Source organism: Brassica rapa, chromosome A09, assembly GCF_000309985.2.
Source record: "Brassica rapa cultivar Chiifu-401-42 chromosome A09, CAAS_Brap_v3.01, whole genome shotgun sequence".
In the NCBI taxonomy this organism is placed as follows: Eukaryota; Viridiplantae; Streptophyta; class Magnoliopsida; order Brassicales; family Brassicaceae; genus Brassica; species Brassica rapa.
In genome coordinates, this window is record NC_024803.2 from 16,773,521 (window position 1) to 16,787,371 (window position 13,851).

Sequence of the window (13,851 nt, forward strand, 5' to 3'; positions counted from 1 at the left end):
TTGAACATGAATGGATATTCGAATACACATTCTAGCCTACGATTATATACACCTTTTCTCATGGCTAACTTTAAAATCGTTAATGTATCGGAGGTTTTCTTGGTATTATTAAATATTAATATATGAAAGTTGACAATGAAATAACTGGAATAAGTGATATGAAAAAAAGAAAAAAAAAAAAGAAAGTGTATGCATTGAGTCTTTGTATTATTATTTCACTTTCTGTGAGTTGTGTGTTTAATTTGAAACAGTAGAGAGAAAAGGAAGACAACACAGAAATTCTGAAGTGTTCTTCGGTAATAGAAGATTCTTCTTCTTCACATCTTGGATCTAACTTGCTGAACAAGTTCTCTTCTCAAGAGTTTACCAGCAGCAGTTTTTGGAACACTGCTAACAAAGCTCACTCTTCGTAGTCTTTTATAAGGAGCAACCTAACGAAAGCCAAAAATGATTTTGAGCTTTGGAGAAGAAAGAAAACAAACACATGGATACACATTGATTCTAAAGACTTGAGTCTACCTGTTTGGCTATGAACTTTTGAATATCTTCCTCTGTTATCGTGGTATTCGGTGACCGCACAACAAATGCAATTGGAACTTCACCAGCATACACATCAGGGAACCTTCAACGTTAACATATATATATAAACATGTTTAGTAAACTGAACAAACTTGGTATTGAACTGTAATCAATGACTCACGGGATAACGATAGCGTCTAGTAATTCAGGATGTGATACAAGAAGACCTTCTAGCTCAGCTGGTGCTACCTAGATATATATACATATCAAACCATTCGTTAAAATTTCATAAGTGAGAAGAAATTTATAAGAGAGGGTTGGGAGATGAAAGTAAAACCTGGAAGCCGGGGCGAATCCAGGTTATTAATTAAGTGGGTGCACTATTGATTACAACATGTAAAAAGTCACAAGGTGGTTTCGAACTCGGGTTTGGTATGGGTGCACAACACCACTTTTCCACCTGCTCTAACTAAATTTTTATGTTTTTCTATATGAATATTACATTATAAATAAATATTATGGGTGCACAGGCCCCCATAGTGGGTAACCTGGCTTCGCCCCTGAAGCCGTTGCATTTGATAAGTTCTTTGAGTCGTTCAACAATGAAAAGGTTACCATCCTCGTTGAAGTATCCAAGATCTCCGGTATGTACCCAACCATTCTCATCTATAGTTTCTTTAGTAGCCTCAGGGTTGTTGAGATAACCTGAAACGTAATTTGGCTTTACATGATTTTCAAATGTACGGATATATATATATATATATATATATATATATATATATATATATATATATATATATATATATATATGTGTGTGTGCGTATGTACGAAATGTTTTCAAACCTTTCATCATGTTAGGGCCTCGAACCCATATCTCGCCTTGTTGATTTGGAGGTTGAGGCTTTCCAGATTCTACACTGACCACCTGAGCTTCGATACCTGAAGCAAGCGTCCCAGCTGAACCAGAGTTTCTTTTCCCGCGTCTTGGGTCTTCCATAGAGACTATTCCACACGTTTCAGTCATTGCGTAACCCTAAAGTAATCACAAAACATCTCTTTTGTCAATAATTTAAATAATCATCCCAGAGAAATTCACTATGTTATTTTCAGTTATACATTTTGGCTTGGTTCTCTACGTGCAAAACATCATTGGGTTAGCTAAACATCTAACCTTAGTCTATTTGAAACTCAGAACTTATATGAAAGTGTTATTAGATTCAAGATATGAAAATCTCAATGCACCAGTAAAAAAAGGATTAAGAAAACCGGATCAAGTAGAAAATATAGAATTTCTAAATGAAAATAGATTGCCGGGTCTCGACAAATACAAATAAGAATAATCTTACAGGCTGAGATTTATTCATTCGCAGAATCAATAAACAACCCTACAACGGATATTTTCAATCAATTTTTGGTATCTAGTCTTTTTTTTTTTTGCTTTCTTCGAATTTATTTAGCAGATTTTCTCAACAGAAATTTGCGGATTTTCTCAACAGAGAGAGTAAGTTTTTTTTACCTGCATAAGCACAACATTAGGGATGTTTCTTGCACACTCCTCCATCGAATCTTTCCCAAGAGGAGCAGCTCCTGATCCAATGTACTTGAGCGAAGAAAGATCATACTTCTTCACAATACTTTGCTTGGCGAGAGCAAGGAACACAGGAGGAACAACCCAAAGCTGAGTGACTCTATACTTCTCAATGTTCTTAAGAAGCCTCTCGAGATCAAATTTCGCCATTGAGACCACAGCATTCCCTCTCTGAAGCTGTGCATAAGTAACCACACTCAACCCAAACACATGGAACATGGGAAGAAAACACAAGAACACGCCGTGGTACTCCCCCATAAGATCTTGGTCCATCGTCACCATCAGAGCCGTTGCTATGAAGTTCCCATGAGTCAGTTCCACGCCTTTGCTCATTCCCGTAGTTCCAGAGGAGTACAACAGTGCAGCTGTGTCGGATTGCTTGACGTCCACGCAAGGGAGATCCGAAACTGGCTCGGACAGATCCATCACGTTGTTCAAAGTGAGGATCTTGGAACTCGAGTCAAGATCACTCTGTCCGAGTAGGACAATGGGGAGATCAAAAGTGTTGACCTTGTCGAGCAGTTCTTGAACGGAGATGATGATCTTAGGGTTACAGTCCTTGACCTGCTTTGAAACCTCGTTGACAGTGTAAGAAGGATTCACGGTGGTGAAAACGCCGCCGATGGCTGTTACGGCGAGGAAACAGAGAGGGAACTGGTGAGAGTTTGGTGCGAAGATCATCACGACGTCGTTTTTGCGGATGCCTAGACGGAGAAACCCGTGTGCGAGTCTAGACACGGCGGCTTTGAGCTGAGAGAAGGACAAGGAGTCGCCAGTGTCGGAGTCAACGAGAGCTGGCTTTGAAGGGCAAGAAGAGGTGTTAGCGAACAGGAAAGAGACTAACGATGTGTTGGGATCTTCGGGAAGGACGAGGGTAGGACGAAGTGAGCGGTAAATGCCGTCTCTGCCATAGCCGGAGTTCTCCATTTTTTTTTCAGATCGAAGAGGAATGAGGAAGATTAGATGGAAAGTCTTTCCTTTATATTGTGATTTCTCGACGTAGAAGTCGAACGTCTAACATGTTTTTTTTTTGAGAAACGAATGTCTAACATGTTACGTTAGTATTTTTAATATTTGTTTTAGAATCAGTCATAATCATTTTCTCATGATTGATAGCTTTAGTCTTTCTTTTATTTCTTCATTTGTCAACGGTTATTAAATTCTTAGTAAAATGAATATCTCGAGTACCCACCAGTATTTTTTAATAACTGGGAGGTGATCCGGGGTTTTTACCCGACTAAACTCTCCAAATCGGGCGCAACATTTGGTGATACCGAGAAATGGTGTAAACCTGCTTTCCCAACGAAAATTAAACTAAAAGCATAACAGAACCGACTCCAAATAATAGTAAAACACTAGAATGCACCTCCATTGGTATAATGGAGATAGTTGGGTGATCTTTTTGCTTCTTCTCTTCTTTTTGCAGATTGTATATACTGCTAACATGTACGTAATTATCATGAAAGTTTGACTTTAACATGGTTAGAATTGTGCATAGTGAAAGAATAGCAGATCGTGGGGTGTTAAATAAATGGATCAAACAAAATAAACAAAGTTTGTGGAAAAGGCCCTTCCAAGATAAACGACGTTTACGTTGAGAAATCATAATATACTAGTTTACAAAAAAAAAAAAAATCAAAATCAAAATATAAAGAAAAGACTTTTCCGGTTGTCCAAAAAAAGAAAAGAAAAAGACTTTTCCTCTCTAGTATTTGTTTCGTAATCAGTCATAATAATGTTATTCTCACGACTGATGAATGATAGTCTTTCTTTTATTTCTTTATTTGTCAACCATTACTAATTTTCATATGTTAACTAGAAATATGTAAAAGTTTGACAAAAAAAAAAAAACTAGAAATATGTAAAAAAGACCATTTCATATTTCATGACCAATGAAATGCATACGGTTGGGTTGAGCTTCTAATTTTTCTCTTCCTTTTGCATAATACACCCATCTATACTATTAAAGCAGGATCCTATTGTCATAATTACCTTAGGGGCATGTTTCCTTCACTAACATTGCATGTTTCATTAAGGGCAATTAAGTAATATTAATAACAAATCTATATTGGGTCATTATTTTTGGATCCAGCCCAAATCAAATATCTCTTGGGCCATTTGGGCCTATTAAAAATCAGATTCAATTCTCACTTTTTTTTTCCTTTAGGTCATTGAGTCCAAGTTCAAATAATTTTTTTTCAACTATTTTTAATTATTATTTTTTCTTTTCTTAATATAATTTAAGCATTCATAAAAATAATTGAATTTTTTTATTGAAAAGTATAAATATTTATTAAAAGTATATAATTTTTTAATTAAAATATTAACCCTATAGTAAAATTAATTTATCAGAGTTATACCAATTTAATTCATTAAAAATAAAGTTTAATTTTTTTTAACATAAATAGTCATTTAAAATGAAATACGATAAATAAAGATAAAATTTTTAAGTCTTTTATAAAATAAAACACAAATATATGAAAATGTGACATTTACTAAATATTTGTCAATTGAAAAAAAAACAAAAATAAACCCGCGCTTTGAAAGCGCGGGTCAAAATCTAGTCTATACTATTAAAGCAGGATCATATTGTCATAATTATCTTAGTCTGCCCTTTTTTTTACTAACATTGCATGTTTCATTAAGGGCAATTAAGTAATATTAATAACACATCTATATTGGGTCATTATTTTTGGATCCAGCCTACATCAAATCTCTCTTGTACCATTTGAGCCTATTAAAAAATCAGATTCATTTCTCACTTTTTATTTTCCTTTGGGCCATTGAATCTAAGTTCAAATAATTTTTTTCAACTATTCTTAATTTTTTTTTTCTTAATATAATTTAAGCATTCATAAAAATAATTGAATTTTTTATTGAAAAGTATAAATCTTTACTAAATATATATAATTTTTTAATTAAAATAGTAACCACATAATAAAATTAATTTATCAGAGTTATACTAACTTAATTCATTAAAAAAAATAAAGTTTAATTTTTTAAACATAAATAGTCATTTAAAATGAAATACGATAAATAAAGATAAATTTTTTAAGTCTTTTATAAAATAAAACACAAATATATGATAATGTGATATTTATTAAATATTTGTCAATTGAAAAAAAAGCAGAAATAAACCCGCGCTTTCCTATTGTCATAATTACCTTAGCCTGCCCTTTTCTTTACTAACATTGCATGTTTCATTAAGGGCAATTAAGTAATATTAATAACACATCTATATTGGGTCATTATTTTTGGACCCAGCCCACATCAAATCTCTCTTGGGCCATTTGGGCCTATTAAAAAATCAGATTCATTTATCACTTTTTATTTTCCTTTGGGCCATTGAGTCTAAGTTCAAATAATTTTTTTCAACTATTCTTAATTATTATTTTTTTTATTTTCTTAATATAATTTAAACATTCATAAAAATAATTGATTTTTTTATTGAAAAGTATAAATCTTTACTAAAAGTATATAATTTTTTAATTAAAATATTAACCACATAATAAAATTAATTTATCAGAGTTATACTAACTTAATTCATTAAAAAAATAAAGTTTAATTTTTTTAAACATAACTAGTCATTTAAAATGAAATACGATAAATAAAGATAAAATTTTTAAGTCTTTTATAAAATAAAACACAAATATATGATAATGTGATATTTATTAAAGATTTGTCAATTAAAAAAAAAAACAAAAATAAACCCGCGTTTTGAAAGCGCGGGTCAAAATCTAGTATATAATTATTATGTAAGTATGACTTTAACATGGTTAAGATTTGTATAGTAAAATGATATCAGACTGTGCCGTGTTCAATAAATGGATCAAACAAAATAAACACAATTAGTCCCCAAAAAAAAAGCGGAATAGAGATCGAATGAGAATAATTTTTTAATTTAATGCGATGGAAGACAGAATAATTATCAAAATTTTGACTAATTGATTTATTATGCTAACAGAGTGGTATTAATGAAAGTGTTGAGAAGCTTTTCTTTATTTAAACTCAAGTAACTTAGATGTTATGCGATCCAAGACAATCAAATTAGTTGAAATTGGTAGTGTTTCACCTTAATGATCTCTCATCATGATATTTTTTATTAGATAGCAGCTATTTCAACTCTTTCTGCGGATTCAGTGTAGCCTTCAGCCACCATGCTCCATTAAGATTTTGGATCAGTTCACTTTAATGATAATGATGTTTGTGAGTTTTTGTGTCACTCATATTTTCTTTTCTAGGATCAGTTTGTTCGGATACCAAAAATGAAAGTTAGCTCCTACATTCACGATTTGCACCAGAATGATGTGAACTCAAAATGCCTAAACAAACTAAAACCTGTTACGACTCTAACAAACTTAACATAATATTACTTAACACATTACAGTTAGAGAAGAAAACATTGAAATCTACAATTGTGTGAATGATCATGAAATGTAGGGCATGCTGTTGAATCTGAGCTGACCCGTCTCGCCTTATTGATTGTGAGCTGCATTTTTACTTTGGTTAAATCCTTGAAAATCTTTTTTCCATCTCCTCCGAAGAGAGAAATTTAAAGGATTTTAAGGGTTAAGAGAATTAAAATCAGTGAATTACTTAAAGTAAAAATTTCAACATTAAAATATTAGCATTTAAAAGAGTTTGATAATGTAATTAAAATTTGACGGTGGAAAAGAAAGAACTCTATAAATAAGATGACAAGTAGCATGAGAGTCTTTCACTATTTTTTGGAGTTCGTCAAATGAGAGATTTTTGTGAAAGTGTTTGTGAACTGAGGCTCTTTAGATTAATTTGAAAATTAAGAATTGTTTTGTCAATATTTCTTTGGTGTATTCAATCATTCTGTAATTTATTTTCTAAATAACATTTTTTATTTTTAAAAATATGATTAAAAAACATTTTTTAGAGATTTCTAATTTAATTTATTTAGTTATGTAAATTAGATAAATTTCTAAAATATTAATTTAGAATATTTTTTTTTTATAACTCTTGTGTGATCCCAAAAACTTTCTAGACCGAAATACTAATCATCAAAAACCCCATACAAATCCGGGTTTTCTTTCTACTTAAGCAGTGTATGGGTGATCAAGAGCAATCAAAACTATGGCGGAAGCTACAGCTGGAATCCTTTACTACTAGGCTAATATCACTTGGTTTATAAATACCAGACGAAGGGTATGAATGGTGACCAGAGAACGACGAAGAATAATGTATTTCCTAACGTTCCTAAAAAAAATCACCATTCACAAGGAATAATAATTTTCTCTGATTCCCTTTCATTTCTTTTTTTTGTAGAGAATTAAAAAACAAAATTATTCATAGTTAAAATTGATAAGGAACAACCATTCCTTTTCATTCCTGCTATTTTATTCCCGAATATTTTTTTTTTATGCGTTCATTTTGTTTTCTAAATGGTCACCAATCAGATCCGAATATTATCTTAAATTGCAGGTAAAACTTATGGCTTTTCTAAAGCGTGGGTTTCTCCATCTCAAAAAGCTAATAACTAATTGAAAGAGTAAAAACGGCAACTTGTGTAGCAAATCACAGATGTACTTTCATTATTTATAAATAACACTGTTGATAGTGGGGTTCATTGTTCATCGTAGCTTGTGATACAAAATTGACATAAACAAAAATATTTAAATAAAATAGAAAAATGTATTACACAGTTCACGCAGACACGCCTCCAACGACGAAGATGACTTTCACATTTCTCTTAAACCAGCTAAGAAGCCTGACCCGGACCCGGACCCGGACCCGTATCTGTTTTGGTTCTGTACTGTTCTTCTACACCAGGAACAACCATACCTGGGTGATGATAGTACATCTGCACCGGACAGGGTGTTTTCATACCATAATAAGCCGTCCGGTTAACTCCATCAGTTGCCGTCATAACCGGCCTACCCGTTTCACCATATGCTTGACCCAGACCAGGACCAGGAATCTGATGAGGTTGGTGATGGTATACCATCGGTACATGCTGGTATTGTGGAAGATACTGACCCTGCATTAGAACCGGTTGAACCAAATGATTACCAGGTTGAACCATATGATTACCCGGTTGAACCATATAAACCGGTGACTGGTAATGAAACTGTGGGCCAGGGGCGGCGTATTGCCATTGCGAGTTAACCGGAATATTACTCTGTTGAATTACTTGCTCCGGTTGAGGATCGGCTTTTGGAGTCAAAACCGTTTCAGGACTTTCCGGTTTAACTTTAACCGGTGGAAGTTCCGGTGTAGATGACGTGATCACAGGAGCCGAAGAGGTTGAACCATACGGCGAAGGAACATCACGACGAGGCGAACCAGGATCCGAAAGCGTCGAGACTTCTCGTCGGATCTTAGCTCTCGGATCACGATCGTGCGGCGGAGCAGTCTCGTCGAAATGATCCAACCCGAAGAGGTAATCAGGAACTTCGGAGACGATCGAGGATACTTCAGACCTGACGCGCTCGAAACCTTTGGCGGAACCACCGTTCGATGCGGCGGAGGAGCCGTGATTGAGAGCGTCGAGGAACCATTGCTCTCGATTGACGGAGCTATCGAGGAGAGAGCTGATGCTGCTTGCTCGACTATCGTTATCGTCTTCTTCTCCGGCGATGGTTTTGGCGAAGAGGAAGAGACGGAGACGAGAGGAGCGTGGGTTTTGGTTCAGTGCGACGCGGTCGTATTCTTCCATCATGTTCTCTACATCCTCGTCCGTTGATACGGAGATCAACGCGTCAAGATCCTCGTTTGGTAGCTGGTACTTCACGCTCATGTTGCCTTTACCTAAAATTTAAAACCGAAAAACTCAAAATCCTTAACCGGTTTCGAAAGTCAATCTGAACCGGTTCCGATTTAATCGCGAACGAATCATTTGCTTACCGGAGAGTTTAGCAAGTTTAGTGAGGAGAGAGGTGAAAGTAGTGTGACGATGAACGGCGACCATACGATTGTCACCCCCGACGTAACAGAGCTGGTTATCCGGCGGACGAGGCAAGATCCTTCCTCCAAAAGTGCACATGAACCGTACACGTGGCTGGTTATCGTACTCCGATCTCGGCGATGACGCCATTGAGTCGTTGTCCATCTCCGGCGGAAGGACCGAAGCCATTTTTCTGCTCTCTCTTTGTTCTCTTTGTCGCCGGGGATTTTGTTAGTTTTGAGACTTTATTTTGGATTCGTACAATTATTAAAAGGTGATTGGTCGGGAATAATATAGGTTAGAGAGACGGGACCGTCATGGACCGCATAATCACAGCACGACTATTTCGGATGGTTAAGATCAATGTTACCATCTTTTATATAGATACCGGATCTGGTTCGAGATCCAAACTAATTTCCATGATCGGTAAGAATTATATATTCTTGTCATTCAAAACATCTATAAGAATCCAAACTAATTTCCATGATCGGTAAAAATTGAAAGATTTTTTTTTTTTTTTAATTTTAAGCTAAGAAACTAAGAAGATCCCTGATCCGATAGTCACCTCGGGGGAACTGAATTAACATAAACCATAGCAGATGGCGAAATCCTAGCATCTTGTGCCAGCTAGTCCGCCAGAGTATTTTGCGCCTTTGAAATATGTTGGATAGTAAAGTTGGGAAAAAATTCCTTACATTGCAGAAACTCTTCCATATGTATAGTGAACGCCGGCCATTCTATCGGTGTAGACATCATCTTCACCAATTGAAAACAGTCGAATGCAAACACCACTTCTGAAATTTATAGGATCTTCATGCACTCCATCGTCCATATCAAAACTTCACTTTCAACATGTAAAGGGATAGACTCATGCGAATAGACATTGCACCCATCATCGTATCAGTGGATCCATTTTTTTCTATAGACTCATCCTTGTCCCGTATAAGGATCATGTTTCTTCCATGCTCCATCAATATAACACTTGTCGGCACCATGTAGAAGAGCTTTCTCTACAATATATAGAGGTTCATGATAAAATCATATATTCTTATCATTAAGATTTTGAGAATCCCAAATTAGAAAAATGTATATTAAAGTCTGATTGGTTGCATCTGTAGGATTTTATGTTGTAGCTGTAAAATTTTAGTTGTGAATTTTTCAAATAAAGCATGATTAGTTAACGTTGGTGGTGATTGGTTGGACTGTAGCAAGTCACTTTAGCTTTAATTTTTATTTACAGTCATAAAAACCACAAATCATGCTTTATATTAGTTGTTAAAGCTACAACTAAAAAATTAAAGTTACAGCCAAAAAAAAAAAAAAAACTAGCTATAAAAGTCTTATTTTCTAAAGCCTCATCATTTTGGCTCTAGGAAATTTTAAACCTACATCTCTTAAGGGCCTGACTGGTTCAAACGCAGCGGTTGCGGTTGCGGGAGTTTGTGGATGCGGGCGGTTGTGGTTTCTAGCGGTTTTTAAAGATTTGTACGACTGGTACTGCGGTTAAAAATTGGTGCGTTTGCGGGTGACTTATGACTGGTTAACTACCAAATGCTGTAACAGTCAAATAATAAATTAACAATATTTATATTTAATATAATTATAAAAATATCAAAAATCATAAAATTATAATAAATATAAAATTTATATTTAGAAAGTTATAATTTTAATTTTTGAAAATTTATTGAAATTGTTTTTATTATAAAATTTTATAATATTAATTAAAATATAATAGATATATTTTAATATTTTCAAAATTTCAATTTTAAATGTTTTATTAAATATTTTTACTTTTGTATATATATTGTTTTAAAAAAAAGAAAAAAACTTTACCCTCCCGCAACCGCCCGCAACCGCAAACGCTAGCTGGAGCCAGCTTTTGAATTTATGAGATTCGGAGCGGTTTGAAGCGGTTTAGAGCGATTTGAGTGATTGTTGCAAACCACCGACAACCGCTACCAACCGCAAAAGCTGCGTTTGCGGGTGGTAGCGGGAAAACCAATCGCCCCCTAAAGCTAAATCAAAAAATCTTACACACTAAATTCTAAAGTAATTTTTTTTACAGTTACAGCTCAACCAATCACCCCCATTATACATTTATATTAAAATTAAACTTATTATTAATATTAAAATTAATACTAAAAATAGTAATATTTGAAAATTAAAATAAAATTTAGAAGTTAATTAGTTATTGTAGAAATTACAAAATGATTATGATGTAAATTAATATATGTAATTTTTATTTATATATGTATGTGAAACTTTTTTATTTATATACCATATATATGTATACCTATTTTTAATAGTATTTGTAACATATACACATTTTTAATAGTATTTGTAACATTTTGTGGATTATATATGTAAGAAATATATTATGAAGTTTATAATAAGGCGTACATATTTTATAGAAAGGAGAAAAAAAAACATTTTCCAAAGCAGTTGAAAAAATGTTCAAGAAAATTAGCTTTCCACAGCCAGAAAATAAAAGAAACAATAGACATGATTGTGAGATTTAAAAAATTAACCAAAGCTTGATTGTTTTTAATTAGTGATGTGGAGATAATTAAAGATGTCAACAGTAATCACATCTTTCTCCAATCAACCTCTTAATATTTTGATGGTTGACAAAAAAATCGTGTTGGAAGTGTGTGTTGGACCCAATTTCGGTTAATATGTAAATGGGCCACGATCAACTAAATGGGCCGCGAAGAGTTAAAGTCCGCAGCAAGCACTCGAGCTCCAAAAGGAGACTTCGAAGATCCAGAGATCGCGGAACGATTGCTGAGATCGCGGAGCAGTTGCGAATATCACGAGAGCAGCATGCTATAAGAGGAGGTGGACGCATAAGGAAGATGACACGTTAAAAACCCTAGGGAGAGGTACACCCACACTTCGACCTTGTTTTCATCGACCATTAGATCTTTTCCTTGAACGATCTGATTGTAACATTCGATCTGGTTTTACTCATTGTATTCAATCTCATTCATCAATAAAAGTCTATTTTTGCCTACCGGAAACTGATTATACCGTTGTGTTCTAAAGATATTGTTGCCTACATCATTTATCTTCTCCTGATTAAACTTCCGATTAATACCAAATTCGTAGTGTAGATTTTAGGATCTACAGTGTGCATTATATATTGTGAAGCTTTGAAAATATAGATTTTTTTTTGGTGAATGAACAATTAGCATAGAACAACAGTTTTGGTGTGAAGTGTGTCATAAGGATTAAACAAATCTTCTAAAAATTGTTTGATTTTTATTTTTTCTTTTGCTTATATATATATTTAATTAAAAGAGTTTAGTAAGATGAAAAAAATTAAATATTAAAAAAAAACTAGAAAATAGGATAGATAACAAGAAATAAAATTGTAACGAGTGTGTAAAGAACATTAAGCGACACTACTTTTCTTTTTCAAGTATCTTAGCCAATCGTTGACAATCAGATTACAAAAGTGTGAGTGTTTGTCGTGTTTCATTGGGTCTGGGCTGGAGCTGGGCTGATTTAGTTAAGCTCATTAGCTGAAGGCGTCGTTGACTCGAGCAGAAGCAGACTGGACTTGAGCTGGACCATTTTTGGCATCTGAAAAGAAGACGGACCCATGAGCGATACGGCGCAGTATCGATTAATGAAAATATTTATATCTTCATCTCCCTCGCGAAACAGGGGATGATCATCACATTTTGTTATGCTAACAGAATAGAGAGAGAATCAAGAGCGAAAGAGAGTCTTATCTCGGCGAAGATCGCGACGGAGACGGCGGAGAGATGATCGTAATTGAGCCACTTGAGAATCTGATTTCTGGTGGTGTATTTCAGAGGTAGTCTCTATACGATCTACTTGGTGTGATCCTTGATTGATTGTAGTAGAGGTACCAAGACTGTGTATTGATTCTGATGATCTAGTGAGCAGTTGAGAGCACTGATCTGTTCCCGGACAGTAGGAAACGAAGTCGGGGTGAACAAAACTTTGTGTTGATTACGTTTTTTTGTTTTCGTATAATCTGCAAACAAACAAGAGCAAGCCAAGATCAATATCAAACAATCTCATCGAATTAAATCATGAATAAACACTAACAAGTGGTATCAGAGCACAAGGTTATTGTGCAGGAGCTTATTGCGAGTGATCATGATCTAAGGCGCTAAAGATCCTATGTGTTTTGTGGATCTGTGTGTTGGATCGAGCTCGGATCTTGATGGAGTCGGTTACGAGGTTTGAGATGGAGAACTTGGATGGTAAAGGAGACTTTGGGATGTGAAAATTCAAAATGCTGATGCAACTTGAATTGCATGGACTAGGAAAAGTACTGCAAGGTGAATCTGGTGAAGTATCATTGGTGAAAGATGATGATGATTTGAAGCTGCGAGCTAAGGAAGATCCAGATCCTAAAGCTAAAGAGAAAGACACTAGAGCAAGGAATCTGATATGCTCAAGTCTTACTAATATCATGCTGAAGAAAGTAACGAAGAAACATACTGCAATGGAAGTCTAGAAAGCATTAGATTCTGATAATCAAACAAAGACATTGCCAAACAGAATCTATCTAAAGCAAAGGTTCGCGAGTTTCAAAATGTCTGAGCAGAAAACGATTGAAGAGAACTTGGATGTTTTTCTAAAGCTAGTTGATGATTTGGTGAGTCTTAACATCATGGTGTCTGATGAAGACCAAGCTATTCAAGTGATATCTAGTTTATCACCTTAGTATGATTATCTGGTACACACGTTGAAGTATGGAAACGGTAAAGAGACCTTGACTCTAAAAGAAGTTACTACGTCTGCTTACTCTAAGGAAGCTGAGTTAAAAGAGAAGGGACCTACAGGAAAATCA

The 13,851-nt window shown here is 34.5% G+C and overlaps 2 protein-coding genes across 4 annotated transcripts; both read right to left on the bottom strand.

Annotated features, from left to right (window-relative positions):
* Nucleotides 1–268: 268 nt before the first annotated feature.
* LOC103839765 (4-coumarate--CoA ligase-like 7) lies at nt 269–4,279 on the bottom strand. 3 transcript variants are annotated; one of them, XM_009116252.3, is made up of 6 exons: nt 2,036–4,279; nt 1,363–1,552; nt 1,073–1,224; nt 701–768; nt 520–622; nt 269–431 (listed from the first exon to the last, which is right to left on the bottom strand). In XM_009116252.3, the coding sequence occupies exons 1-6, from the start codon at nt 3,032–3,034 to the stop codon at nt 318–320; spliced, it is 1,626 nt and encodes a 541-aa protein (XP_009114500.1). In that variant the 5' UTR covers nt 3,035–4,279; the 3' UTR covers nt 269–317. The 3 variants fall into 3 exon arrangements, 2 of the variants coding, with proteins under 2 accessions (XP_009114500.1, XP_033136422.1); XR_004451615.1 differs by having other exon boundaries at nt 390–431; nt 1,068–1,224; XM_033280531.1 differs by having other exon boundaries at nt 397–768; nt 1,068–1,224.
* A 3,360-nt stretch (nt 4,280–7,639) lies between these two features.
* On the bottom strand, nt 7,640–9,559 carry LOC103839927. Its single transcript, XM_033280532.1, has 2 exons — nt 8,981–9,559; nt 7,640–8,884 (listed from the first exon to the last, which is right to left on the bottom strand). Exons 1-2 carry the CDS (start codon nt 9,207–9,209, stop codon nt 7,836–7,838), a joined length of 1,278 nt encoding a protein of 425 aa, XP_033136423.1. The 5' UTR covers nt 9,210–9,559; the 3' UTR covers nt 7,640–7,835.
* Between the last annotated feature and the right edge of the window lie 4,292 nt (nt 9,560–13,851).

What these genes read in the sequence shown, in the direction of transcription:
- LOC103839765 (XM_009116252.3), bottom strand. Translation starts at nt 3,034, where the DNA reads ATGGAGAACTCCGGCTATGGCAGAGACGGCATTTACCGCTCACTTCGT. An exon ending in GCAACGGCTTCAGGGGCGAA is followed by an intron (nt 769 to 1,072) that starts GCCAGGTTACCC and finishes ATATATATCTAG; the next exon opens with GTAGCACCAGCTGAGCTAGA. An exon ending in AAAAGTTCATAGCCAAACAG is followed by an intron (nt 432 to 519) that starts GTAGACTCAAGT and finishes GGCTTTCGTTAG; the next exon opens with GTTGCTCCTTATAAAAGACT.
- LOC103839927 (XM_033280532.1), bottom strand. Translation starts at nt 9,209, where the DNA reads ATGGCTTCGGTCCTTCCGCCGGAGATGGACAACGACTCAATGGCGTCA. An exon ending in TAAACTTGCTAAACTCTCCG is followed by an intron (nt 8,885 to 8,980) that starts GTAAGCAAATGA and finishes TTTAAATTTTAG; the next exon opens with GTAAAGGCAACATGAGCGTG.